Source organism: Hyperoodon ampullatus (assembly GCF_949752795.1).
Source record: "Hyperoodon ampullatus genome assembly, chromosome: 8".
In the NCBI taxonomy this organism is placed as follows: domain Eukaryota; kingdom Metazoa; phylum Chordata; class Mammalia; order Artiodactyla; family Ziphiidae; genus Hyperoodon; species Hyperoodon ampullatus.
Window position 1 is genome coordinate 7843364 of NC_136921.1, and position 25377 is coordinate 7868740.

The window sequence follows — 25377 nt, forward strand, 5'->3', positions numbered from 1 at the left end:
TGGGCTAGAATCTGGGAAGGGAACAGGCAGAGGCTCCCCTCACTTCTGCCCCTAGCGCGGCGCCCCTTTCTCTCTCCGGCCAGCTCCGGCCAGTGCCCCCCTGCCCTCCCTGCCCCAAACCAGGCAGCCAGCTGCCTCCTCAGGGCTTGGCCGTGTCCTGCCATTCTCCCGCTCCTCAGTCGGGGAGTCATTCTGACAACGAGAGGGGACACCGCGAGATTCACAAGGAGAGTGAGGAAGCTGGGGGCCAGATGCCTAGCGCCCTCGGCGCAGCTTTCCTTTCTGAGGAGGGATAGAAGGGCCCAGGAGGCGGGGCCTGGTCACTCCTTATTGGTGGGCGGTGCAGCGGGACTAGGACTGAGTGGTCATGGGCCCAGCCCCCAGTCAGGTCCCGTGGGTCCTAGTGGGTGCGCTCAGGCCTGGGGGAGCCTCCGGGCTGCGGTGAGGGATGAGGTGCTGTACAGAGACGCAAGATGGAGCCAGGCAGGCAGACAGGGTGGCCTGGCCGGGGAGCTGGGAGGCAGATGAACAGATCAATGGCAGCTGAGAGTCTGGGAGAGGGATGGCCAGGAGGGGGGTCCTACAGCTGCCCTGGGAGGGAGGGGGGATGGAGGAGGAGCTGAGGGCCTGGGTGCCCCACCCCTCAGTGACTGGAGCAGCAGAGTCCCTGGGGAAGCATGTTTGCCTTTGTGCCTTTCTGTCGGAAGAGAGTCGGCTCCCTGAGACAATATCCATTTTTATATTTCTTGGAAATTTCGCGGCATTCATTTCAGGGAAAATAAAAAGCTGTCATTGCTGGAGAAATGATACCAATCAGGACCTGAAAAGGCTGGAAAATTATCCTCCTGGAGACAAAAACGTTGAGGGAAAAATGCAGATTAAAAGCACAAAGAGACACTTTGCCACCGCCCTGCCCTCCCCTCCCCCTTTATGGAATCACCACAGTTTACATAATTCCACCTCCCCTAGGTAGAATTAACTGGATGCAAGAAGAACTCATGGGTCAAAGGAGGACCCTGAGATGGCCGGAGATGGAGGCACAGAGTATCCAGAGTGGTAGCTCAGAGGTGGACAGTTGGACAGAAAAGGGACAGGCAGGATGGGGGCAGAGGTGGCCCCTCAGGGCCAGTGGCCAGTAGCCAGGCTGATGAGCAGCCTCAGGGAGGGGACAGGGTATTGGGTCCTTTATTTCCTGCCTTGTTGTGGCTTTTATCAGATGGGGCTCCATAGCAGTCTTGGGCTGTCTCTAAGGTTGTTTAGGTCAGTCTTGCAAGCTGGAACCGTCAGGCCTGAGAGTGCTGGTGTTTTTGTGAGGTCCCCTGCTAAGGATGCTGGAAGCAGAGAGATGGGTAGGGCAGGATGGAAAAAACGTGGGTCACAGAAATAGTATCATTCATCCAAGAAGCTCCAAGTTCCCTGTGGGTACAGTGGTGAGTGAGCCTGGCAGAAGCAGGCCTTGTGTCCAGGGGCTGGGAGTCGTGGGAGGGAGGTCCCACATTAAGAAAGCAAGTTGAACCGGAAGAAAGGAGTGGGTGGATCAATTCATAGTCCCCCCTGGCTCCTGCAAGGTGGGCTCTTTCATTAGTCTCTAGTTGGTCCCCCGGCTCCACGCCACCGCCTACCCCAGGTGCTTTCAGAGCAGTGGGTACCAAGGCCAGTCAAGGCCTGGGGAGGCGCGCGGTCTCAGCGCTGCGGCCCCTTCTTGCAGCAGCCTCGGGGGCTCTTCCTCCACCACTGCCAACCAACATCCCGACGTGTCCCCAGGGGAGGGCTGGGCATGGGCAGGAGCTAAAAGGGAGGACCCGGAAAGCCCCTTACTGAAACCCCTCTGGTCCAGGCGCTGTGCCAGGCGGTACAGGCGCGATTTCAGCGCACCCCACAGCCTTTCAGCGAGTCCTCCCTGCACGGTGCTCCCGTCCTGTGGGCTGGGCTGGCCCACTAGCTTCTTTATTTTCAGATTGAGCCTCTTTCAGGCGGGTTGGTAGGCATCCCTCAGTGGAAGTACCGGAGCGGAGGGGACCTGAGGCCCTCACTCCTCTTGGGGCTGGAATCCCCGGAGCCCAGGGCCTGTGCTAGACCCTTGGGAGCGTGTTCCCGAAGCCTCCTTCCCCGCCCCCGAGCTGCCACAGAGCTGACAGGTAGCCGGGATGGAGGCAGAAAGAAGGAGGGAGCGCTGGGGGGCGGGCGGAGGAGGGTGGAGCCGCCCGCGCGCCCCCTCCCTCGGGGCCGGCGGGCGGCGCAGCGAGGCACGGCAGCAGAGGAGGCGGCGGGCGCACGGAGAGAGCGGCCGCCCGCCCAGCTCTGTCCCGGCTCCGGCTCCGGCCCCGGCCCCGGCCCCGGCCCCGGCCCCGGCTCGGGCTCTATCCGCTCTGTTCCCGCTCCGCCCGGGCGCGCACCTGCCGGGTAAGTGGCACCCGAGCCCGCGGCCGCCGCGGCCACATCAACCACCACCTCCGCCGCCACCGCCGCGCCGAGCCTCCAGGCTTTGTCTGCGTCCTCGCAGCTCCGGCTCAGGCTGCGGCTGCGACTCCCGGGCTTGGTTCTCTGGCTCCGCGGACTGCGCGGCGCGGGAGGCTCCGCACCCAGGGCTCGGGGCGCGCGGGGCCAGCTCGCTCTGCGCCGGGGATGAAACTTCGCCCAAGTTTGGGTTCCGGGGAGAACCTGTTGAAGCCGGGAGTGGCCCAGGGCGAGGACGGGGGACGAAACCGGTTCCGGGTCCTTTAGGGCCGTCGGGGCTTTCTCCCTGATCCTGGGCGGGATGGCGCGCCGGCGCGGGCCGCTTGGGAACGGGACTGGTGGGCGTTCTGGCCATTGAATAGAGAAGACAGGGCTGGGGAGGGCTCTGCGGACATCCGCGAGGACAAAGTTTGGTTCTTTAGTCGCTTTCTTGAGCGTCTAGTTCCAGTGCGGAAAGCTGAAGGCGGCTTCAGGGTCTGCATAGAAGCGGCACTGACCGCACCTCCTTTCCCCTGCCTCCGCTTTTCCCCTCCCCCCGCCTGGCCTTGGCTGTAGCAGGTCCGGAACAAGAAATGCAAAGAGAAGAGAAACAGCCTTTCATTGAAGGCCTGCTACGTGCCAGGCCCCATGCTCGGTGCTCCCCTGCTTTATTACGGGCCTCCCAAACCTGCGGCGGGCATATGTATGCGGGGAGAGGGGAGGTTGAAGGACCCCACTGTGCAGTGTGGTAGATGGTGGCCACTCTGAGCGGTCCCCTTCCTTCATTCTCCGAGTGGCGCAGGGAGGCCAGGCCCCAGGCCCACTCGTTGTTGGGGACTCGGGGTGGCCTCCAGCCTTTGGACCTAGGCCTGTGCCCTTCCTCGTCGTGCTCGTGGACCCCGTCGAGCCCCAGTACCCTTCTGAGCCTGTATCTACCTTTCCCGCAGCTGCGGCCCTGGGGGACCATGCGCCGGCCCGGTAGGAGCCTGGCGGCCGGTAGTATCCTGTAGCGGAGATCGCCAAGGGCTGCGCGGTGGTGTCCGCGGCGCCATGGAGGCCCCGTATTCGATGACAGCACACTACGACGAGTTCCAGGAGGTCAAGTACGTGAGCCGGTGCAGTGGGGGAGGCGCGCGGGGAACTTCGCTGCCCCCCGGCTTCCCGCTGAGTGCGGGGCGCAGCGCCCCCGGGGCCCGGGCCGGGCTGCCGCGCTGGAACCGGCGCGAGGTGTGCCTGCTGTCGGGGCTGGTGTTCGCCGCGGGCCTCTGTGCCATCCTGGCCGCCATGCTGGCTCTCAAGTACCTGGGCCCGGGAGCGGCGGGAGGCGCCACCTGCTCCGAGGGCTGCCCGGAGCGAAAGGCCTTCGCGCGCGCCGCCCGCTTCTTGGCCTCCAACCTGGACGCCAGCATAGACCCGTGCCAGGACTTCTACTCCTTCGCGTGCGGCGGCTGGCTGCGGCGCCACGCCATCCCGGACGACAAGCTCACCTACGGCACCATCGCGGCCATCGGCGAGCAGAACGAGGAGCGCCTGCGGCGCTTGCTGGCGCGGTCCGGGGGCGGGCCCGGCGGCGCAGCCCAGCGCAAGGTGCGCGCTTTCTTCCGCTCCTGCCTGGACATGCGTGAAATCGAACGGCTCGGCCCGCGGCCCATGCTCGAGGTCATCGAGGACTGCGGGGGCTGGGACCTGGGTGGCGCGGCGGAGCGCCCGGGGGCGGCGGCGCCCTGGGACCTCAACCGGCTGCTGTACAAGGCTCAGGGCGTGTACAGCGCCGCCGCGCTCTTCTCGCTCACCGTCAGTCTGGACGACAGGAATTCCTCGCGCTACGTCATCCGTGTGAGTGCACCCCCCCTCCCGCACCGGGCACCCCACATGCGGCTAGGAACTAGGGGTGCCTCGGCCTGGCACGCCTGCCCCGCGCTCCCTATGCGCCCAGAAGACGGGTGCGGAAGGGGAGGGGAGGGTAGAGGAATGGAAGGGAGCGCGCACCGGCAGAGCGCGGGAGGAGGGCGCAAGTAATTTCCCTCGAGTAATTGCGGTGTTTAGCAGAGCCGCGGGAGCCGCAATTTCCCAGCCCTCTGGCGGCGGCGAGAGCTCGGAGGGAGGGGTGTACTGATGGGCTGTGGTGACAGGCCTGTCGGGCTGGGGCGGGCTGGAATGCCTGCGGGGCGGGGGACCAAGTGTCAGTGCGCCCCTCACAGGTAGGGAAAGGACAGGGTTACAGGAGGAAAGGTGGGGGGCGCCCCCCTCTGTCCCCAGGCTAGGCCAGTCAGGTGTGTGGGCTTAGACCAGCTTCTCTGGAATGAGGGAGGGGCTACTGTCTTTATGCTCCCCGGGCTGGTGACAGTGGATGTCTGGCGTGTCCTCAGTGTGCCCTTTTGGATGGGAATTCAGTCAGTTCGCAGGAGCCGGGAGAGTTGATCTCTGTCCCCCTTCTCTCTCCACAGATTGACCAGGATGGGCTCACCCTGCCAGAGAGGACCCTGTACTTAGCTCAGGATGAGGAGAGTGAGAAGGTGTGGGAACATGGGATGGGGTTCAGGGAAGGCCTGGGGCTCCGGGCGGCCTGGACTAGGGCCTGGCACCGACTGCATCCTTGCCGTGCCCCTCCTGGTGCAGATCCTGGCAGCGTACCGGGTGTTCATGGAGCGCCTGCTCAGCCTCTTGGGTGCTGAGGCTGTGGAGCAGAAGGCCCAGGAGATCCTGCAGCTGGAGCAGCAGCTGGCCAACGTGAGCAGGGCGACTGCTGTGTGCTGGGGGCGGGGAGCACTGGGCGGGGCTTGGTCAACTCTGCCCTCCATCCCCAGATCACAGTGTCAGAGTATGATGACCTCCGGCGAGATGTTAGCTCCATATACAACAAGGTGACACTGGGGCAGCTGCAGAAGATCACCCCCCACGTGAGTGTGACCCAGCCCTGGTCGGGGAGGCGCTGATCTTGGGACTCCTGGGCTGTCCCCTCCCCAGGGATGAGCAAGGCCTTCCATGGCCATGGACTCACATGTCCTCTTGTTGCCTCTACCTGACCCCCTCCCTGTCTTCTGTGGTCCCTGCCACCCCACCCCACTGTCCCCATCCGTGGTCCCACAGCTGCGATGGAAGTGGCTACTGGACCAGATCTTCCAGGAGGACTTCTCAGAGGATGAGGAGCTGGTGCTTCTGGCTACAGACTATATGCAGCAGGTGTCCCATCTCATCCGCTCCACACCCCGCAGGTACAGCTGCCCGTCACCCGCCTGCTGCCCGCCTGCCCCCCAGCCCGCCCCGCCCCCCACCCCCCCTGCATCCCAGACCTATCTGCTTGGAGAGCTTTGAATTTCTGCCTCCGCCTCTGTCTGGTATCCACCCACTCTGGGGAGGCAGGCAAGGAGCACCGGAAAAGGAGTCCAGACCCCTAAGTTCAGACCTGGCTGTCCCACCTACTCTGTGGGACCCTGGGCAGAGCTGTGAGCTTCCCGAGCTGCGGTTTCCTCGTGTGGGGATGGTGAGGCTTGAGTGAGTCTGAAGTCAGAGGGGAAATTGTGGCCGCAACTCCGCTCCCCCGGGGCCACCTTGAGGAAAGCCTCCCTGGTCTCTGCCCCGCTTGGGAAGGACCTGAGGCCTCTCGAGGCCAGTTCTGAGGCAGGCAGTCACCCCAAGTGGTCATTCTCCCACCCCACGGCAAGTCACAAACCAGTGCTGGCCCGTCCGTGCCCCGTCAGCCTCAGGTGCTCTGCTTGGTGGCCTGAGGTGGGTCTGCTGCGTGTGGGCCCAGCCCTCCTCCCTGCCTGGGGCTGGGAGTACCTGGAATGACCCTCAGTCCTGTGCAGGTGCTTGGTCCCGCCCTAGGCTGGGGGCTGGGGGCTGGGGGCCGGGGCGCCCGCACACGTGAGCCTGTCCGGACACCCAGCTGCTTCACCTGGCCCTCAGGATCCTACACAACTACCTGGTGTGGCGCGTGGTGGTGGTCCTGAGTGAGCACCTGTCCCCACCGTTCCGAGAGGCCCTGCACGAGCTGGCACGGGAGATGGAGGGCAGCGACAAGCCACAGGAGCTGGCCCGTGTCTGCCTGGGCCAGGCCAACCGTCACTTTGGCATGGCGCTCGGTGCCCTCTTTGTACATGAGCACTTCTCAGCTGCCAGCAAGGCCAAGGTCAGGCTGCCCTGGCCTTGAGGGTAGGGGTGCGGGTCCTGAGATGGGCATGAAGTTCTTGCATGGCCTTGGTCCAAGCATGAGGAGCATGGGGAGCCCTGCACATCCCCCTGCAGCCAAGGGCACCGGGCTCAGCTGAGGGCTCGGCCCTCTCTGAGCCTCCAGGCTACTCCTCACCAGGCTTCCTCCTCCAGGAAGCCTACCTGGTTTGTCAGCTGCAGGACCCCTCTCCCCACCAAGCTCCTGCCCTCCCTGCTCTGCCATGCTCAGTGGGATGGCCTTAGGAATGCTGAGCAGCAAGTCCTGGGCTTAGGAAGTGGAGCTGAATGATTAGGGGGTACCCCTTACTCCAGGTGCTGGGGGCTCAGAGCTAAGGCATCCTGGGTTGACCCTTGATTCCTGACCCCCGACCCTGCAGGTACAGCAGCTGGTAGAGGACATCAAGTACATCTTGGGCCAGCGCCTGGAGGAGCTGGACTGGATGGATGCTGAGACCAAAGCGGCCGCTCGGGCCAAGGTGACGTGGGACCCTTTTCCCATTTGTTGGTTCCACAATCACATATTAAGTGCCTACTGTGTGCCACGTGCTGGGATAACAAAAGAGACAAAGACGCCTCTTGTGGAGTTGGCATCACCCAGCCTGCTTTCCCCTTTGCCTGAGCCCCACCCCTATGCTGGCCCTGGAGCTTTCTCCCTTAGGGGGTGGAAGGCTACCTCCTGAGGCCCTGGCCCACTCACCACCCTCTCGCCTGCAGCTCCAGTACATGATGGTGATGGTGGGCTACCCGGACTTCCTGCTCAAACCCGAGGCTGTGGACAAGGAGTATGAGGTGGGCCTGCCCCTGCCCTACCCAGCCTGACCCGTCAGGCTTCTCCAGGCCCATGGCCAAGACCCCCATGGAGACCAACCACCACCACAGAGGAGGAGCCACAGCCCTCAGCTGACGGACGCTGGGAGGGCGTGGGACCTGCTGGGCGCTGGCCTGGCCCTGCCCCGGCCTGCTGCTGAGAGCTGCCATCCCCCATGCAGTTTGAGGTCCATGAGAAGACCTACTTCAAGAACATCTTGAACAGCATCCGTTTCAGCATCCAGCTCTCAGTCAAGAAGATCCGGCAGGAGGTGGACAAGTCCACGTGGGTACCTGGCCTGGAGCTGGGGGGTCAGGTGTGCCATGGGGTGCCACGGGGACAGCGTTCCTTACCAACGCCAGGAGGCTGATGCCTCACAGACATGCTGGTGGGGAGTGAGGACCAGGCCTGCACAGGGTGCGAGTGGGGGCCGTCAGGGCGTGGGATCAGCCCGGGGGAGGCCCAGGATAGAGCTGTAGGCTGGGACCCCAGGGCATCCTTTAAGGAGGAGGAGACTGGGAGGTGGGGGTTGGAGGGGAGGGAGTGTGGGTGCCCCCAGTGACCCCAGCCTCGCTCCACAGGTGGCTCCTACCCCCACAGGCGCTCAATGCCTACTACCTACCCAACAAGAACCAGATGGGTAAGGGGTGTGTCCAGACAAGGGGCAGGGCCTGGAGGTGGGGAGGGTCTCCCACTGACCGTGCCCTCCCTGCAGTGTTCCCCGCTGGAATCCTGCAGCCTACACTGTACGACCCTGACTTTCCGCAGTGAGTAGGGAACCTGGCATGAGCCAGAGCCACGGCCGTGGCCTGGTCTGCGGGGTGGGTGGGGACTGCTCAGATGGCCTCATGCCTGGGCTGGGCACCGCAGTCATGACAGCTGCAGCCCTGGGTCCCCATAGTCCCACTTCATCTTTGGTTATTTAGAAAAAGGTGTAGGTTGGTTTTTTTTTTCATTCTTTTAAATGCCCTGAGTCCCCCTTACCTGGTTTGAGGCTTCTTTGGGTGTTGCAAAACTGGAACAATCCTAGTGATGAGGAAAAAGGCCAAATCCCACGTGGGGTGCCTCAGTTTCCCTCCTGTCTCCCTCCAACCCTGTCTCCTCCCCGCAGCCCTGCTCTGTTAGATGTTATTTCCTAAAAGGCAGCTGCACAGGTATCACTGGCCCCTTTTACATACCCCACGAGGAAGCTGAGGCACAAGCGTTCTGGGACCGTGCAGTCACTGGCCTCCCTGGGCTACCTCGTGGCCTGGCCAGGGCCTCCTGAGGCCTGGGCAGCAGCTCGGCGGGGCTCTCAGAGGGCGGGTGAGGCTGGGGCCTGACGCTGCTGCCACGGGCCCAGGTCTCTGAACTACGGGGGCATCGGCACCATCATCGGGCACGAGCTGACCCATGGCTACGATGACTGGGGTGAGGCCTGCGGGCGGTCTGAGGGGTGGCGGAGGACAGGCAGTGGCGGGCAGTGTGGTGAGGGCCAATGGAGGCCCCGCGGCTCCCCTGTGCCTGTTGGCTGGTGGGTGGGGAGGGCCTTGGTGCCCAGCCGGGCTCTGCGGTGAAGGCCAGTCTCGGCCTGCCCCCCATCCCCGCTGCCCACAGGAGGCCAGTATGACCGCTCGGGCAACCTGCTGCACTGGTGGACCGAGGACTCCCACAGCCGCTTCCTGCGCAAGGCCGAGTGCATCGTCCACCTCTACGACAACTTCACCGTCTACAACCAGCGGGTGAGGCCCCCTCGCTGCCCCCTGGGCCCCTCGGGCCTGGCCAGTGCAGACTAGGAGCGTGCACACCTCCATGCACGCTCACGTGCCTGAACAAACCCAGCGCCAAGCTCCGTGCACACCCGCCAGGGTCTACGTGCACACTGACTTGGGCGAGAGAATGAGTCCGCACAGACTCACACGCACGTGGGGCACAAAGTGGGGGAGTCCTACCCAAACCCCCTGGGAAAGGGCAGGTGGGTGGAGGCAGGGCCCAGGGAGGCGAGGCCCGAAGGAGGCCGGAGGGCCCTGGGCGGCCTCCAACCTCTTCCCCTCTCGCCAGGTGAATGGGAAGCACACCCTTGGAGAGAACATTGCGGACATGGGCGGCCTCAAGCTCGCCTACCATGTGAGCTGCCCCTGCCTGGCCCTCGATCCCCGAGGGAGGAGTGGGGGCGCGGTACTGAGCACTGGGCTAGCCATCCCTCCCTCCCCATCCTGGTGAGCTCTGGGCACAGGGTCCACTGGAAGAGGGACTCCTAGGACCCCTGCCTTCCAGGAGAGCAAAGAGGGCCGCCTGGAGGGGTGGCACCTGCCTGGGGTTAGCCTTCTGGGGAGGGAAGAAGGGAGGGGTCCGGGGGGTTCAGCAGGGTGGGTGGGGCGCAGAGCTGACTGAGTGGAGGGTGCCAGGTGGCCCCGTTGTGGGCACCGCAGCTCCATGCTCTGCGCCCCCAGGCCTATCAGAAGTGGGTGCGCGAGCACGGCCCCGAGCACCCGCTGCACCGGCTCAAGTACACGCACAATCAGCTCTTCTTCATCGCCTTTGCCCAGGTGTGCGGGCGGGGGCCAGTGAGGGGGGAGGGCACAGCTTCCAGCCCATCTCCCATCAGCCACCCCTCCGAGAGCCCTGCGGGTCCTGGTGGGGGATCGAGGCCTGGTGTGCAGGGCTTCATCAGTGGACGCCTGGCCTCATGTCCCCACTCCTCCCCTCCACCCGCCTCCTGGCCCAGAACTGGTGCATCAAGCGGCGGTCGCAGTCCATCTACCTGCAGGTGCTGACCGACAAGCACGCACCTGAGCACTACAGGTACACCCCCCTGCCTGCCTGGGCCTCATCCCCTGCTTGTGTCTGGGGTGGGAGCGGGCCGGGGTGGGAAGGGACATCTGGGGTGTGGTGGCCTGTGCCACACACTCTGTGGGTCTCTCCCCTGCCCCAGGGTGCTGGGCAGCGTGTCCCAGTTCGAGGAGTTCGGCCGGGCCTTCCATTGCCCCAAGGACTCGCCCATGAACCCTGCCCACAGGTGCTCTGTGTGGTGAGCCTGGCTGCCCCCCGCACGCCCCCACTTCCCTGCACGAACTGCCTCTCGCTGGCGGCCGGGGCAGGCATGGACCCGGCTCTGGTCCACTCTAGGTGCCATCCGCCTCCCCAGCCCCTCCAGGACCCAGCACCCGATCACTGTCCCTCACTTCAGGAGGGACCCAGAACAAGGATGAAGTTGGGCTCCAGGAGGGCCTGGGGGAGAGACGCTAAGGTCCCCAGACCAGGCTCCCGGGAGCCAGACCCCCGCCCAGGCTGGATTGTACAGGCCCCGCCTTCGCTGTGTTCTCGCTGCTAAGTCAGGTCAATAAAGCTGCTCTACTGTTGCCTCCGCCTCCTCAGGGGCCCCCAGAGCAGGTGGGACTGGATGAACCCCTGGGGGAGGCTCAGGCCCTTAACAGAATGAGACCCTAGAGAAGACCTTTTTGTCCCCTCCTGGTGGCCTCGGCTGGGCTGCCTCTGTGCCACCTCCCCAGCTCTCGTCTTTCCCACCAAGCACCCACGCCGCCCTCCACCAAAGTCCTGCCGAGGCCCCTGCGTGGTCCTGAGGGTGTCCCTGGACCAGTCTCGTGGGGGCCAGAACACCAAGCCTAGTGACCTACACCCCAGCGTGACGCTGGGACTTCACGTCTCCTGAATGTGCCGAGTGGTGCCCCACCCCACCCCTGCAGGAGTTTCTGCAGTGTCCCCTAGCCAGTCATCGCCCCAGGCTAGGCCGTGGCTCAGCTTCTTGGAGAAGGGGCCGGTGATGTGCGGCCTCCAGGCGTCCCCTCCAGCCTGGAGCTCCTGGGAAGAGAGAAAGGGAGGAGTGGTGGGGGTGGGGTGCCGAGGGGGCTGCAGGCGTGGCCCAGGGTGGGAGGGGAGGAGAAGTGCTGCTCTATCTTGCGTGGGAGGGCAGTGGGCGGGAGGAGCCCCACTGGGGGATCCCAGGCGTCTGCAGGGCTGAGGCTGCCGGCTCTACCTGCTCCGGTCTGTTTCTCTTACTTCAGGGGGTGCCTAGAGAAATCCGCCACTCCCTGAGCACTGCCCGCTAGGTGTGGCCTGTCCCCATCTCCTGCTGCAGGGGTGAACCTCTTGCTGGTCCAGCTCCTGTCTTTACGCTCAGATAATGTCTGTCTGCCTCTCAGCCTTGAGTGATGTTTAAAAAGTCCCTGTTATCTGAGCCTTGGATGCACCAACCTGAGGGAGTGGGGACAGAAAACGCACCTGCCACACCGATCGGGCCACAGCGGAGGGTGGGGCTCCGCAGAGAAGAGGCAGGAGCGAGGAAGGACACCACGGGAGCCAGCGGGAGCCGAGTTCCCCGGGGCGGGGGCGCTTCCTCGGGGAAAGACGGTAGAGGCTGCGCTAATCAGTCCAGGGCGCAGAGCCCTGCTCAGAGCTGCCTGTGGGGGGGCGGTAGGGCCCTTGTGTTCAGGGCTCCTGAGAGGTGCTGTGTTTATGGATCTTCCTTGGTTTCCTCCTGAAGCCTCTTTCCCCCTGGGCTGGGCACATACATACCATGTCCTTAGGGCAGTGAGGGCAGAAAGACAGTCTAGCTCCCTGTCTCAACCTGCCACCCACCTTCTGGTCTGGGACTTTCTGCATGCGGTGCCTCACCCCCTCCCTCTGGCCTGGGGTCTGGCTGGAATCGTAATCATCAGGCCCAGCCCTCTGGTCCCCGCCCCGGCTCCCTGCTTTGCCCAGCTCCACCCAGGACTGATCCCTCCTGTCTCCCTGCCAGCCTAGGGGAGGCCTTGGGGTTGGGGGACCTGTAGTGTGAGACTCCAGCAGGAAGTGCAGCGAAGCCCAGGTACCCCTGGGGCCAAGTTACGGAGGGGGCCAGTGGGGTCGGGCATGTGGGGGAAGGTGGGCCCCCGGGATAGGACATGGGGTTCCTGGCCTCGAGACTAGTTCTGAGCTGGAAGCTGGGAAGTCTGGGGGCCTCAGCTGCTCCCTGGGCCTTGATGCCCAGTGTCCCAGCTGGGGACCACCCACCCTCCCGGCAGGGTTGTGGATGACAGGCCGTGAGGCCACCAGAGACCCCTCCGTCTGATGGATTCCTACTGGCCTCATGGTGGTGATATCACTGTTACCCGGGGCTGCAGGGCTCCTCGCATCTTTGGGGAGGACTGAGGGAGACCAGGCGGTCAGAGGGAGTGCAAGCCAAGGGCATACCAAGGACAGAATCCCGGCCCTTAGGGCCCACGATGTTCAGACAGCCAAGGAACCCAGAGCCACGGGGTGGCCTTGCAGGGCACGGCTGCAACCTGTGTGTCACCCACTGGTTCCCAGAGTGCTTTTCCAGACAGAACCTGAGAGCATCCTCACTGCAGTGAGGCTGGACAGAGGACAGAGACAGCACCTTCTACAGACAGGGAGCTCAGGGGAGTCACGTGGCCTGTGCAGGGTCACACTGCTCGTGTCAGCTGATGGGCGCGTCTTGGTTGCCGGGTCCTCTGGAGCTCCGGGTGTCCATACTACACTCAGCATCCCCTCTCAACAGGTTCTGTTAGGAAACCGAGCATACAGCGTAGACGCTGGCCATTTCGTTGCCTACCAGGCCCTGTACTTGCAGCCGGGTTGAGGGTCCGCTGACTGTGATGCTGCTGAGGTGAGGACTTGACCCAGCTCAGCACAGCTGCCCATGTGGACTCAGTTTCCCTTGTGTTGGGTGAGGGGTCATGAGTGCAGTGGTGAAGGCCCTTCCGGTTGTGCAGTGACTCGAGAAGCAGCCTCAGGGCAGGTCGGTGCAGGGCTGACTCCATCCACCCCTGGGGGTGGCTCACCGCGCAGCAGTCATCCTCTGAGCGGAGCTTATTGGGATGACAGAAAGCATTCTTCAACCAAGCGTTTAACAGCGGGCAAGTAAAGGAGCTCGGGGGCGGTTTCCAACTGCACTTGAGCTCCCGCCTGTGAGCCCTCGTGCACCGGCGCTCACGGTTCTGCCATCCACGGCTTTGAGCCCGAGCCTTGAGCCTGGGGGTCACTGCTGGGTGACCTTGGCAAGTGATTCTCCCTCTCACCCTCTCTGGACCCCAGGAGCATCACTGGCAGGCCCGGGGGTGTGTCTGAGGGTGGGCCCGCCCGTGGTGGGTGGGTGTGAGCCCCTCCCCGCCCAGGGCTGCACAGCTGCTGCCTCCGCAGTGAGAGCCCCACACTGAGGCCTCTGCCATCAAGGTGTCACTGAGCAGCCCTGTCCCGCAAGCCTTTCTAATCAGTTCAGTGGAGCCCAGATTCAAGTTCCCGCCACCCGTGTGGTTGCTTCTGTGCTGACCCAGGTGCCCAGCGCCCTGGGGAGCCCAGCTTGTGAGGAGCCCTAGAAGCAATATTTTTAAATGGCTTGAGCCCTCACTCCAGGTATGCTGGGAATTCCAGGGTCGTCTATGAGCAAATACCTCTGGGGTGGGTCCTCAAGGGGCTTGGGCTCCTCCGCCTTCCCCCTTGGGTGGGCTGGCCCTTCCCCACCCCACCCCCGTACCCCCCATGCTGGGCAGCACCCTGACTCCTTCCCTCCCCAGGGGGCAGGTGGAGTCAGAGATAGCACTGCAGGTCTGCTTCCTGGGGGGCCCCTTTCACTGCCTCTTTCTCTCCCCTTCAGGACACCTCACCCCTCCCCTAAACTGGCTTGAGGAACCCCCTTTCTCTGGATTTAGTAAAAAGAGCAATATCCGTCCCCCCTGCCAGCTCCGGGCCTGTCCAGAGGCTGAGCACTGTGCCCCCGAGGCTGCCCCTCGGGCCGCCCTGTAGCAGACAGGACAGGACAGGGCAGCAGGCAGAGCATGGGAGTCCAGCTTCCTCCCCTGTCTCCACAGCCCGTGTAGGAGCTTGGACTCGAATTTGGAGGGCACATCACTGAGCAGGACCTTGGCAGTCATGCCTCCCCTTTCCACCCCACGTCCCAGGAGAGACTGCAGAGGACTGTCACCACCCCAGCCTGCAGGGGTCCCAGGGGACTTCTGGAGAAACTGAGACCCTTTCCGCCTTGGAGCCAGGCAGCCTCTAGGGTATCTGTCACTGCACAGCAGGTGACCACGAGAGCCAGTCCTTGGCAACATTTTCCAGAAAAATGCAGGCCTCCAGCACGTTATTTTTAATTCCTTCATAGGATTATTGAAGGTTTCGGAACGATATGAAACTCAGCCCATGCTCCCCAAAGAAGTCCTCGCTCTATAGCCTCCCTTTTCCCAGAGGAGACCCCAAATTTGGACGGTAGGTTGCTGAGCGGGACCTCAACAGCGTGTACTTCACCCTGAGGCTGAGCAGGAGAGCTGTCCCCTGTGGCAGCCACAGGGCCACCGTCCTGGCCTCACAAACCGCCAGGGGCTGGGATCCTATGTCCCGAGTCCCCCTTGCCTTTGGGGAAAGCTAGTTGCACCCTGTCCTGGCCTTTCCTTCAGAGCCCTCACATGAGCTGGCCTCCAGCCCTGGTGTCCTGGTGGGATCCCTGCCCTGTGAGGTCAAAGGGGACACCAGGCTCCTGACCCTGCAGACAGTTTCCCCTCCAGGCCCAACACTAGCCTTTGTCCCCAGTGCTGTTCACGGGACATGGCTTATAGCTCATCTGGGGGCTCCTTGTTGGCCCGGGTGGGGTTCTCAGCCCTCACTCGTTTACAGCCCACCTTTGAGCTGCCGTCCCACAGGTTCCACTGGCCATGGTCCCTCCCACCGGTATGGGGGTGTCCCTCATTTTGCCCCGTGTCTCTGGCTGAGTTCGCCCTCTGCCTTGTGGTCTGCTGTCCTAAACAAGGGCCCGCCCCAACCAGGCCTCCTCCCTGCCCTGCCTGCTTTACCGCACAGGGTGGGAGGCGCCCCCTGCAGGGCACGCACCGTTCATCCCTCAGCTCCAGCCCTTCAAGGACCCCTGCCAGCCAGGCTGCTGTCCAGCAGGAGCTCATGGGGACAGAGGGGAAAGAGGCAGCACCTGCCTCCGCGACCTCAGCTGCGCCCGGACCTGGGAGCCTCTGGCAGCGGCTCGGGCTGATTCACTGGGCTCAGGCAACTCAGATTCCCCCAGCTGCTGTCACATGGTTCTATGAAGCTGCATCTCTCCTTGTCTACTTTGCATAAATGATCATAAAAAACCCTCTTACCTTTCTGCGGGACCAAAGCATCGCAGGCACTGCTGACAGAGGTCTGCGTGGAGAGGTCTGCAGGCGGCTACTTCCCTCTCACCCGAGGAGCCCAGGCTGGGCTGGGAGAGGATGGGGTGCCCCGCTGGCTGATAATGAGGAACTGAGGAACGTGCAAGTCTGGTGAGCAAAGAAAGGGCCAGAACAGGGCACGGGGCCTGGACACCCCCATATTGAGGAAGGACGGCGGCCTCACCATCTGGGACAGCAGGGCGGCTGTTTCCTTCCTGAGGGGCAGCTCCAGAGACACACAACTGGTCCCCAGGCACAGTGCCAAGCACGTCGGTGCAGGCTTGGCATCCCTGGCGGCAGGGTCAGATCAGGGGACCCTGGGCTGTGGCTTGGTGTGTGTGTCCAGAGTGAAGAACCCTAAAGCTCTGCTCAGCTGGAGCAAGCAGGCCCTGGGGCCCCCTTAGATCAGAGGGTGCAATTTAAAACACCGCACAGCTTCCTGCAGGTCTCTGGGCCCCTGCACACCCCCACACTGGAGGCGGGATTGGGGGAGGCATCCCCGAAGGGGCAAGAGCCTGTCGTGCAGATGCTGACCAGGTGGGGAGACCTGTTTCTGGAAGCAGAGGGTGGGTAACAGCCTCAGATGGTAATGTCAGCCCCAAGGTCAGGAGGAGGGAACATCTGGCATCCCATCGGAGGCCTCTGGAGAGGCTTCAAGGCAGCGCGCCTGTTTTTACCCATCATGAAGCATCCTGGGTAGCCACCAGAGCCATGCTGGGCTCGATGCCCAGCATGGGACAGGGGGTCACAGGGGCTCCAGGAGCTGGGGGTGGGTGGGGCTGCAGGTCTGGCTGGGACTGAACCCAGACTGAACTGGCCCCAGGGCCCAGTCTGAACTCTGCAGGGCGTGATGCACCTGTGGTCACGGGAGTCATTTGGCCTAAGAGTCCTGTCCGGGGCCCAAGCATGCCTGACCTCCTGGTGGAGTCTCAGGGGGTTGGGTGAAGGGACTCTGGGCCTTCCAGAGGGCCTAGTGTGTGCTGGCGTCTCCCAGGCTTTTTCTCATTGGCAGCTTTGCCACATCCCTGGGCAGTCGGCACTGTTCCTATTTAATGTCTAGCTCCATGCTGCTGTCTTCATCCTGATGGAATAAAATTTATGTTTGGGGGCAGGAGAAGACAATTTAAGCATAACACACTCCCTGCCCGTATTGGGCCCCCCTCTAACGGGCAGCGTGCACCTGCATTATACATGAAGCCGGCCTTCTCAGAGGTGCAAACGCCTGCTCCATCATGAAGATCGGTGTCGTTTTTTATCTTTTCTGACACCGGCAGTGTAACTCCGTACAAGACTACATTTCTTTCCCAATCCTGTAAGGGGTCATGGCGACCTGTTGCTCACTTTGTATGTGCTTGTCTGGACTATGTATCTTAGGTCAACTTTGTGTAAAACCCCAGTGTGTGAGTTTAAAGTACGATCCTTTATCTCAAAACTGTGTATGAACGGTCCTCAGAGGTTTCTGAAAGACTCTCTCCCGGGTTATAATCCTCAGTTGGCTCAAATAAAATTCTCTATTTCTTCTTTAGATCACTATTGATTAATTTTTCATCAACAACGGTTTCGACCGGGCACCCACCCTCCAGCATGGTTCTCAGGTGTCCTGGGGAAGAGAATGTGGGCCCTGCAGGCAGGGGGCTGACACAGTGTCCCCTCCTCATTTGCTCACTTCCGGTGGATTGCGACCTAGTAGAATTGAGTGTGTCTAGTTAAGTAGATTGATAGATTATATGATCTAGGTTTTAACAAACGAACCCTCCCAATCAAGTGGCTTACCAAAAAATCCTGTAAAGAAACTACAAATAACACCCATAATCTACAACAGGTGAGCAACCACAGAAGTGGCAGCTGTGACACTCCTGACACAAGCTCCTCATCACCCATGGTACAGACCTGACAAGAAGTCAGCCCCAAATATAAAACATGAAACAAAACCAAACCGTTTGAAGCACCCTCACATCCATCGTCGCTGGAGAAGCTTGCTCTGGGCGCCTTGAGGTCTTCGTCAATAACAGCAGGAAACTCCTCTGGTGAGCAGCTAAGTTTTCAGAACATGAAGACAAACCCCGCAGCTTTTTCCCAGTGATGTTTAAAGTGACGTGATTTTTGATATTTCCCTAAGCAATGATGAATATTTGGAAGGCTCTTTTAAAGTTTCTTGCATGATAGCATAAGACAAAAAACACCTACCACCAGGCAAACATTTATTCTTTCTGCTGTAGTAACAATGGCAGAAACGATGAACAGCAAATGATCTGTCGACAGACTGAAAGGCATTTCTTTGCCAGCAAATACCTTTGGAAGATGTAGAGAAAACACTGCTCTAGACGAAACAAAAAATGTTAGAGCAAATTACCCAGTGTGGGAGGTTTGCTATACAGTTAGTTGGCTGAAAGTACAGATGTTTCTACACGTCGCAGCTTAAGGTATTTGCTGGATTCCATTCCGATAATCAAATACACAAACCACGTTTTTTTCCCTGTGTGAGCCACTAAAGGAAAGATATGGCAGGGAAGATATATTTCCAACATTTCATACTTTGTTTAATAAAAACAATGTCATGTGCGGAAGACAACGTAAGTGCACCCATTGATGGAACAGCTACTCCGAACAGATTTGATTTTAAAGGATATTAGATGATAAAACCGGCAGTGGCAGCAGAACCTGCAAAACTCACTCACTGGCCCATCCATGGCCAACCATGGCAGGGAAGAACTAGAAAACTTGAGGGCACATAAAATGCTGTAGGAGCCATCAGTGGTGTTAACTTTCAAAAACCAAGATTGTCCGAGTAGAGGAGAAGCTTTATGATAGATACTTGCTGATGAGATTGGGTGTGACCATGAAAACGTTCCAGATCAACCCCACAGAACGAGCCATGTTTATGGCAAGGTATTGAAGAGAGCTGTCATCAGTCCTCCTACCCTCTTTCTTCCTAACTTCCTTTCCTTCTTAAAGACCAATGGGCTGATATTTTTCCAGGTGACAAGCATGTTGACCAAAATACTCAATCAACAATCCATAATAGGAATTGTAAAGAGCTTTATCTGAGCCAAACTGAGGATGATACCCTGGAAGACAGCCTCCAGATTACTCTGAGAAACTGTTCCAGAGAAGCATGGATTTCAGCACTGTTTTACATCCTGTCAGAACAAAGAGCATCAAACAAGTCAGGGATGCATTCCTTCAAGGTTTCAAAACAACTAGATCAGCACATACACAGAAAGTCAGTATGGCCTTGGCACCTGGGAAGGGAGTCTTATCATGGAAGGAGGACCAACACTGGCATCTCAAGAAGGGAGGAATTTAATTTTTATTTTTAACTTGGATGTTCTTTATGCCTGGTCAATGTGTCCTTTTCTTAGTAATTAAAGTAGATGTACAATATATGTTTGATAGGCCACAGGCAGGCTGTTCTAGTAAGCATAAGATTCAAGTTAACTCATGTATAAGCCAGAATGACTTCCCCAGACCTCAATACGTGAAAATTTCTTTTATCAACAGCGATCAGCCTTAAGCACCCAATAAAAAGCTTGAAAAAAATAAACACACTTTCTCTGCACCTGACTCTTCCAGATAAAGATGTTAGAACTGATGCTTGAGAATGTTTCCATGGACACATGATTTTGTGTCCAACACTGTTTGACTGGTAAAACCCCTCATACCCGCACATTGTTTAAAAACTTGGAAACAGAAACTGTAATTTGGGTTTAATTTACATACCGTAAAATTCGCCCCTTTAAAGCGTACAATACAGCGGTTTTTTCGAATACCCAAAGTTGTGCAGCCATAATCACTAATTCCAGAATAATCTGCTTTTAAACCTGTAGTTTGAAAATGTAGAGCCTCCTTGGGTTTTGAACCCATCTATGAAACATGAACAACCTTCTTCCATTCAGCTCCATAGCTTTGTGACAGCCACTAAAACCCAGAGTTGAAGTAAACTGCCCTGAGAGCCTGGCCTTCAAATTGATGTTTTACATGTTAAATCAAAATTTTAGTAAATACAGGGACATACTTTCATATTAACATTTCTAGTGAGAGCAAAATGCTTTCTTTCTTTTTTTTTTTTTTTTTGCGCGGTACGCGGGCCTCTTGACTGTTGTGGCCTCTCCCGTTGCGGAGCACAGGCTCCGGACGCGCAGGCTCAGCGGCCATGGCTCACGGGCCCAGTCGCTCCGTGGCATGTGGGGCCTTCCCGGACCGGGGCACGAACCCGTGTCCCCTGCATCGGCAGGCAGGCTCTGAACCACTGCGCCACCAGGGAAGCCCAGAGCAAAATGCTTTCTTGCAACTTTGTAAATGTACAAAGAAATTTGTAATTTTATAACATTTATCAGAAAATATGGCTGTCTTCACCTTTATAAAATTCTTTGAAATGTTCCCTTTGGGGTGGGTTAGATACTCAATCAGTGCAGTTATACTGGAGCGAGTGCTCGGGAATGTTTTCAGGCAGAGGTCAGAAATGTGAGGAGGCTGCACTTCCTCTCTGGTTTCCCAGCTCCCACCTCTGTCTCACAAGCCGCAACAACAAAGAAAGCAACAGAAGAGACGCTTCTCCCCTCAGTAGCCAGCAGGATATTTTCTAAGAGTCACGTCCTGTTATGCCCTGCTCAAAGCCTTCCAATCACATCCCACAGGCTGCGTAAAGTGCAAACTCCTCCCCCTCTGCGCCCCGCCCCCAGCCCTCCTGTCCCCTCAGCTTCTACCTTCTTTACCCGCCCCACTCCCTCCGACTCTGGTCCTGGCACCGGCCTCCCCGGCGCCTGCCGCTGCTGCCTGAGGGCCCCTGCACCGCTGTCCTGGCGGCCTCGCTCCAGCCCTCACTTCCTTTGGTCCTTGTTCAGCTGTCAGCCCCTCAGGCAGCCCCTCCCTGACTCCTGATGTGAATCACCCCGCGCCCCTCACACAGACACACACTCTGCCCCCACTTGCTAAGGAGTTTTCCGCCTAGAACATAGCACTCCTGGCATCACACTGTATAACAGTTTATTTGACAACTGCTTTGTCCCTCCCGGAACCCACAGCTCCCACGCTGCTCCTTGGCTCTCCCAGCCTGGAATGGGCACTGGGGGGGCGGGGCACCATCACGGTAGCTGAGTGACGTGGGACAAGTCTCCTTCCTGGGTCGCCGTCTCCTCTCTAATGGTACCGCTGGGTTCCCAGGAGGGGCAGCTGAGGACTTTGTGTCGAGGGCCCTCTGGCTGTCCTGGTCCCAGCAGCCTCCTTGGCCAGCAAGGTGCCTACAGGGTGGGTTCCAGGAGGACAGGAAGCCACGCCTCCGCAGGGGCCCCTAAGTCCTCGGGTCTCCAGGAAAGGCGAGGCGTGGGTTCTAGGCGGGCCTAGGGACAGCCCTGGGAGAGTGCCTGCCTGGTCCGCAGGCAGGGCTACGGGTGCCGAGGGGAGACTGCGTGGTCCAAGCCCCTGCCTTTCCTGGGGTCCCGGCTGCACAGCACAGAATCTTAGGCCACCGAGCTAGGGGGCAGGGAGGAGAACTATGGGTGTCACAGGAAAATCAGGGCCTCAGCCTCCAGGGTGGTCCGGGCCCATGAAGGGCAGGGGGCTGAGACTCCTTATCGCTGGGAGGCGAAGGTCTGGTGGAGGTCCGGGTGGGGGACGCGGGGGCGGTGGCCAGGATGGGACGCCGTGGTGGGGACCCGAGGTGGCAGCTCGGGTGGGGCCTGGGCTGGGGGCTCTTGGCGCGGGAACAGGAGCCCCCGAGGCCCAGGGCGGGTGCGGGTCAGTGCGGGCCGGCCGCCAGCAGCACCGGCAGCAGCGCCCCGACCAGGAGCGCTAGCGAGGGTGGGCAGGCCGCCTGGGGCGCGGCGTCGGCGGGGGGCTGCAGGTGGCAGTCGGTGGCGGGGGGCTGCAGGTGGCAGTCGGTGGCGTAGGGCTCCACGCAGGCGGCGAAGGCCATGACGTGCGCCACGAAGGTCTGCTCCTGCACGCCGTGCACCAGGTGCGCCTGCGGGCCGCGCGCGAACACCGCCACGTCCTCGCCGCCGTGGGTCTCGCTCTTCAGGGGCACGGCCGCCTGCTGCCGGTACGCGGGGTCGCCTGACCAGAGGGTGGGAGTTCAGGGCGGGTGGGGAGGCGAGTCCCCCTCCCGTGAGTTCCCAGCCCGGGTCCCGCCCCCAACGCAGCCCCCTCTGCACTCACTGCTTTCCCTGTCGTTGACGTTGGGCCTTGAGGCTCCGCCAAGCACGTACCCCGGGCCATTGCCATAGAGGATGGAGGTGTAGGACTTGCCGTCAGTGGCGTTGTCAAAACCCAGCCCTGCAGGGAGGGGGCCCCGTGACCACGCTGACCCCAGCCTTCCGTGCGCCTCCTGTTGCTGAGCCCGGCCACTTCTTGCCTATTCACTGGCTTACTCCTCACCAGAGCCGCGCGGGGCAGTTGCTGTTACTACCCCGCTTGGCATATGAGGAAACTGGCTCAGAGCAATTTCTGCCACGTAACTTCGGAAAAAGCGCCCGCGCCTCTCCCTGGGCTTACCGAAAATGGAGCTTCCACGCAGTGTGTAGCCGCCAAAAGAGAAGACATGGGAGTGGTCGGCGGTGACGAGGATCAGCGTGTCTGCTTCACTAGTGAGCTGGGTGGCCTTGGCAATGGCATTGTCGAACATGACCGCCTCGGTCAGCGCCCTGTAAGCTATGCCTTCATGGTGACCGTGGTCAATGCGGCCTCCTGCAAGAAGGTCACATAGAAGATGTTAAATCTGCCCCGACTGCTCCCTGCCTTCCTCTGCTCATCAAGGGGCGGCCACTCACCCTCCACAAAGAGGTAGAAGCCCCGGGGATTCCTGCTGAGCACACGCAGGGCTGCCTCTGTCATCTCCTGCAGGGATGGGTCCTTGGTGTTGTCTCGCTGGGCCTCAAACTTCATGTCTGTTGGCTCAAAGAGGCCTGTGGGAAAGAGGACCAGTAGTGACTGGCAAGATAGGGAGCGAGGAAGACCCAAGGCAGCCACCCTGGGGGAGGACAGTGGGCTGGGCGGGGTCATTACCCATGATGTGTGTTACACTGGGGTCCTTAGATGCCTGAATGAGCGCCGTGCGGTTCCACACGTACTGGGCACCCTGGGAGGGGCAGGACCAGGCCTCAGCCCATGGCCCGACACCCTGCAGCCCCTGCCCTGCTGTGCCCCCTGCACCCACGAGCCCCCATCACCTGGTACTTGTCCTGCCACTGTTGCACCAGGTTCTTCTGGTCCTTCCGGATTCCGTTCTGACTGGCGTTGCCTGGGTATTCAGGGTCTGGGGTCCCCTCAGGAAACATGTACTTTCGGCCTCCACCCAGGATCACCTGGGGCCAGGGATTAGGGCAGGTGGGTTCGGGGCCTGGCTGGCCCTTTGCTCCCTCCTCAGACAGCCCCTAGCGTCCCAGCTAGGTCTGTGGGAATGGCTTGTCCCCCCCGTAACGTCTACACTGTGCCCCACGCCCCAAACCCACGGAGACCCTGCCAGGCCCCAGGGCCGTGGGTGGCCTGGGATTGTGGCGGGGGTGGGACCCACGCCCCCGCCCAGCCCCGCCCCGTGCCCCTCACGTCTCACATCAATGTCCATGTTGCAGATGAGCTGCGTGGCGATGTCCTGGCAGCCCTCCTTCTTCGCCTGGTCAGGCATGTCCGTGTCTGAATACCAGTTACGGTTCACCGTGTGTGCATAGGTGCCAGCTGGCGAGGCATGCTGCACCCTCGTAGTGGTCACCACTCCCACTGACTTCCCTGGGGGTGGCAGAGGTCAGGATGGGCCACTGAGGTCTCTGAGCCTGTCCCTACCGGCGAAGCTGGCCCCAAGCCTACCTGCTTTCTTGGCCCGGTTCATCACAGATGTGACCTCATTGCCATGTACCGTGCTGCACAGGTTATAGCGGGCAGCTGCACTTACACCAATGGTCTTCATGTTGGCCTTGACCCCGCACAGGTAGGCGGTGGCCGTGCCTGCGCTGTCTGGCACCTGTCTGTCCACGTTGTATGTCTGCGGGCAGAGATGCTTTCCGCTCTGCTCACGGGTGTACACCCGGATCCTGACCCAGGCCCTGGGGCCCATGCTCACTGCACCCGGGCCCTACCTCAGCCCCAGCCCTCCTGGGACCTTCCCTCCTGCCATGCTCCCTAGCCCCACACCCACCCCTCCGGTATAGAGCACCGAGGCCACTCAGCCCTTACCTTGGACAGAGCCAGGTACGGGAATTGGTCCATGGCCAGGGGCGTCTCAGCTCCCAGTTTGCCATTCATCTGCCCCTTTAGGATCCGAGTGGCTGTCACCGTGGGCACCCCCATCCCTGGAGGTACACCCTGTGTCAGGCCTGAGTCCCCAGGGCCACCCTGTGTCTGCCGGCAGCCTAGGGTTCCAGGGCTGCAGGGCGACGGGGTGGACAGGCCCAGCACACTCACCATCCCCCAGGAAGAGAATGAGATTCTTGGCAGCCGTCTGGATGGGTTGCAGCTTCTTAGCAACATCCAGGGCCTGGGCTGCCTGGCGGTTCCAGAAGGCTGGGTCTTCCTCTTCAACTGGCCAAGGGGAGAGTGGACTCAGGTCAGCCTTGGGGAGCTCCCTGTGTCGGGGGGCAGCTAGGAGGCGCCTCATTACCTGGTCTGAAGCCAAGGGAGAGCCGTAGCTGCAGGCCTAGCAGCAGCAGCATCCAGGCCCCCTGCATGCCTGTGCGACGGCGGAGGGCGGCAAGGCTGGGACCCTGGGGATGTGGCTCTCAGGCAAGGCTGGGACACCAGGGTATCAGCTGCAGTACAAGCTGCCTGGGCTTAAATCAGGGGAGGACTTTGTCCCTGCTGTAAAAGGCTCTGTGTCCCTCCCAGTGCCCGAAGCGGCCACACCCTGTCCCGGGTCCTGACCTATGACTTTAAGCCATGTTGCCAGAGGGAAGTGGAGGGGTGTGGCTGAGTGCACAGGGGTCCTGAAGGAAGCAGGTCCTTCCCTCACAGGATGGTCCCCACCTGGCTCTTCAGGGTGGGGTGAGCATTAGGGGGTAGAGGCCCTTTGCCTGAGGACCATCCGCAAGGGCCTGATGGGGGCCACTCCCATCTCTCTGCTCACCAAGTCCTGTGGGAGAACCATCTCTCCTTCATTCACCTCATGTGTTCAGTAGTTTCTGAAAGTCAGCATGGCCTGGTGTGGCTCTGGGTGCTGAGCGAGATGCGATTGGAAGCCCACAGCCAAGGCCAGGGGCTGGGGTTCGCCTTCCTGATGCCCTGAGGCACAGAGACACGTGTGGGGGGTCTGGCTGCCCTGCCACCCACTCAGCTTCTCACCAGTCTTGGCCTGGGCAGGTGGAGGGGCACGGGGCTGGTGGCGGGAGAGGAGGGGCCCTGGAGCCTGGGCCCAAGGTTCTCCTGCTGTGGAAAAGGGTACAGCTGGGCGACAGCAGAGTGGGGTCCCTGTGTGTGTCTCCAATTACTGAGGGCTGGGCCGGGCCGGCGTTATCGTGTGTGTGTGTGTGTGTGTGTGTGTGTGTGTGTGTGTGTGTGTGTGTGTGTGTGTGTGTGTGTGTGTGTGTGTGTGTGTGTGTGTGTGTGTGTGTGTGTGTGTGTGTGTGTGTGTGTGTGTGGGGTGCCTGTAAAGGGCTGGCAGGGGTGGGATTAGTGCCCTGTAGCTGAAGTTGACCTCTGCTTCCTTGGACAGGTATGGAAGCCAGGGGTGAGTCTGTTCTCCCCACAGGCAAGGCACACTCACAGGCGTAGCTTCTGATAAGGAGCTAAGAGGTTTCAGTTGCCCCAGGCTGGGTTCAAAACATTCCTCCAATCCAGCAATCCCACTTCTGGGTATGTATCCCAATGAAAGCAGAATCTAGAAGAGGTATTTGTCAC

At 60.7% G+C, this 25377-nt stretch overlaps 2 protein-coding genes across 3 annotated transcripts; one reads left to right on the forward strand and one right to left on the reverse strand.

The window, feature by feature from the left end:
• Positions 1–3486: 3486 nt before the first annotated feature.
• ECEL1 (endothelin converting enzyme like 1) lies at positions 3487–10431 on the forward strand (the record flags this gene model as incomplete). Of its 2 annotated transcripts, none has more annotated exons than XM_079710771.1 (17): positions 3487–4272; positions 4884–4952; positions 5056–5166; positions 5244–5336; positions 5527–5651; positions 6346–6568; positions 6987–7085; positions 7324–7398; positions 7599–7702; positions 7999–8057; positions 8133–8184; positions 8760–8827; positions 9014–9138; positions 9458–9523; positions 9850–9945; positions 10125–10201; positions 10332–10431. In XM_079710771.1, the coding sequence occupies 17 exons, from the start codon at positions 3487–3489 to the stop codon at positions 10429–10431; spliced, it is 2328 nt and encodes a 775-aa protein (XP_079566897.1). The 2 variants fall into 2 exon arrangements, with proteins under 2 accessions (XP_079566897.1, XP_079566898.1); XM_079710772.1 differs by having other exon boundaries at positions 7599–7696.
• Positions 10432–20591: 10160 nt separating this feature from the next.
• Positions 20592–24227, reverse strand: LOC307057326 (intestinal-type alkaline phosphatase-like). The gene is made up of 11 exons (XM_079710494.1): positions 24146–24227; positions 23950–24066; positions 23722–23837; positions 23356–23530; positions 23105–23277; positions 22722–22856; positions 22558–22630; positions 22323–22457; positions 22048–22239; positions 21712–21828; positions 20592–21609 (listed from the first exon to the last, which is right to left on the reverse strand). The coding sequence occupies exons 1-11, from the start codon at positions 24210–24212 to the stop codon at positions 21293–21295; spliced, it is 1617 nt and encodes a 538-aa protein (XP_079566620.1). The 5' UTR covers positions 24213–24227; the 3' UTR covers positions 20592–21292.
• Between the last annotated feature and the right edge of the window lie 1150 nt (positions 24228–25377).

Excerpts from the sequence above, each read along its gene's own strand:
- LOC307057326 (XM_079710494.1), bottom strand. The coding sequence starts at position 24,212 with ATGCAGGGGGCCTGGATGCTGCTGCTGCTAGGCCTGCAGCTACGGCTC. Across the intron at positions 22,631-22,721 it reads AGTGGCAGGACAAGTACCAG|GGTGCCCAGTACGTGTGGAA; the intron begins GTGATGGGGGCT and ends TGCCCCTCCCAG. Across the intron at positions 22,458-22,557 it reads CAGTGTAACACACATCATGG|GCCTCTTTGAGCCAACAGAC; the intron begins GTAATGACCCCG and ends TCTTTCCCACAG.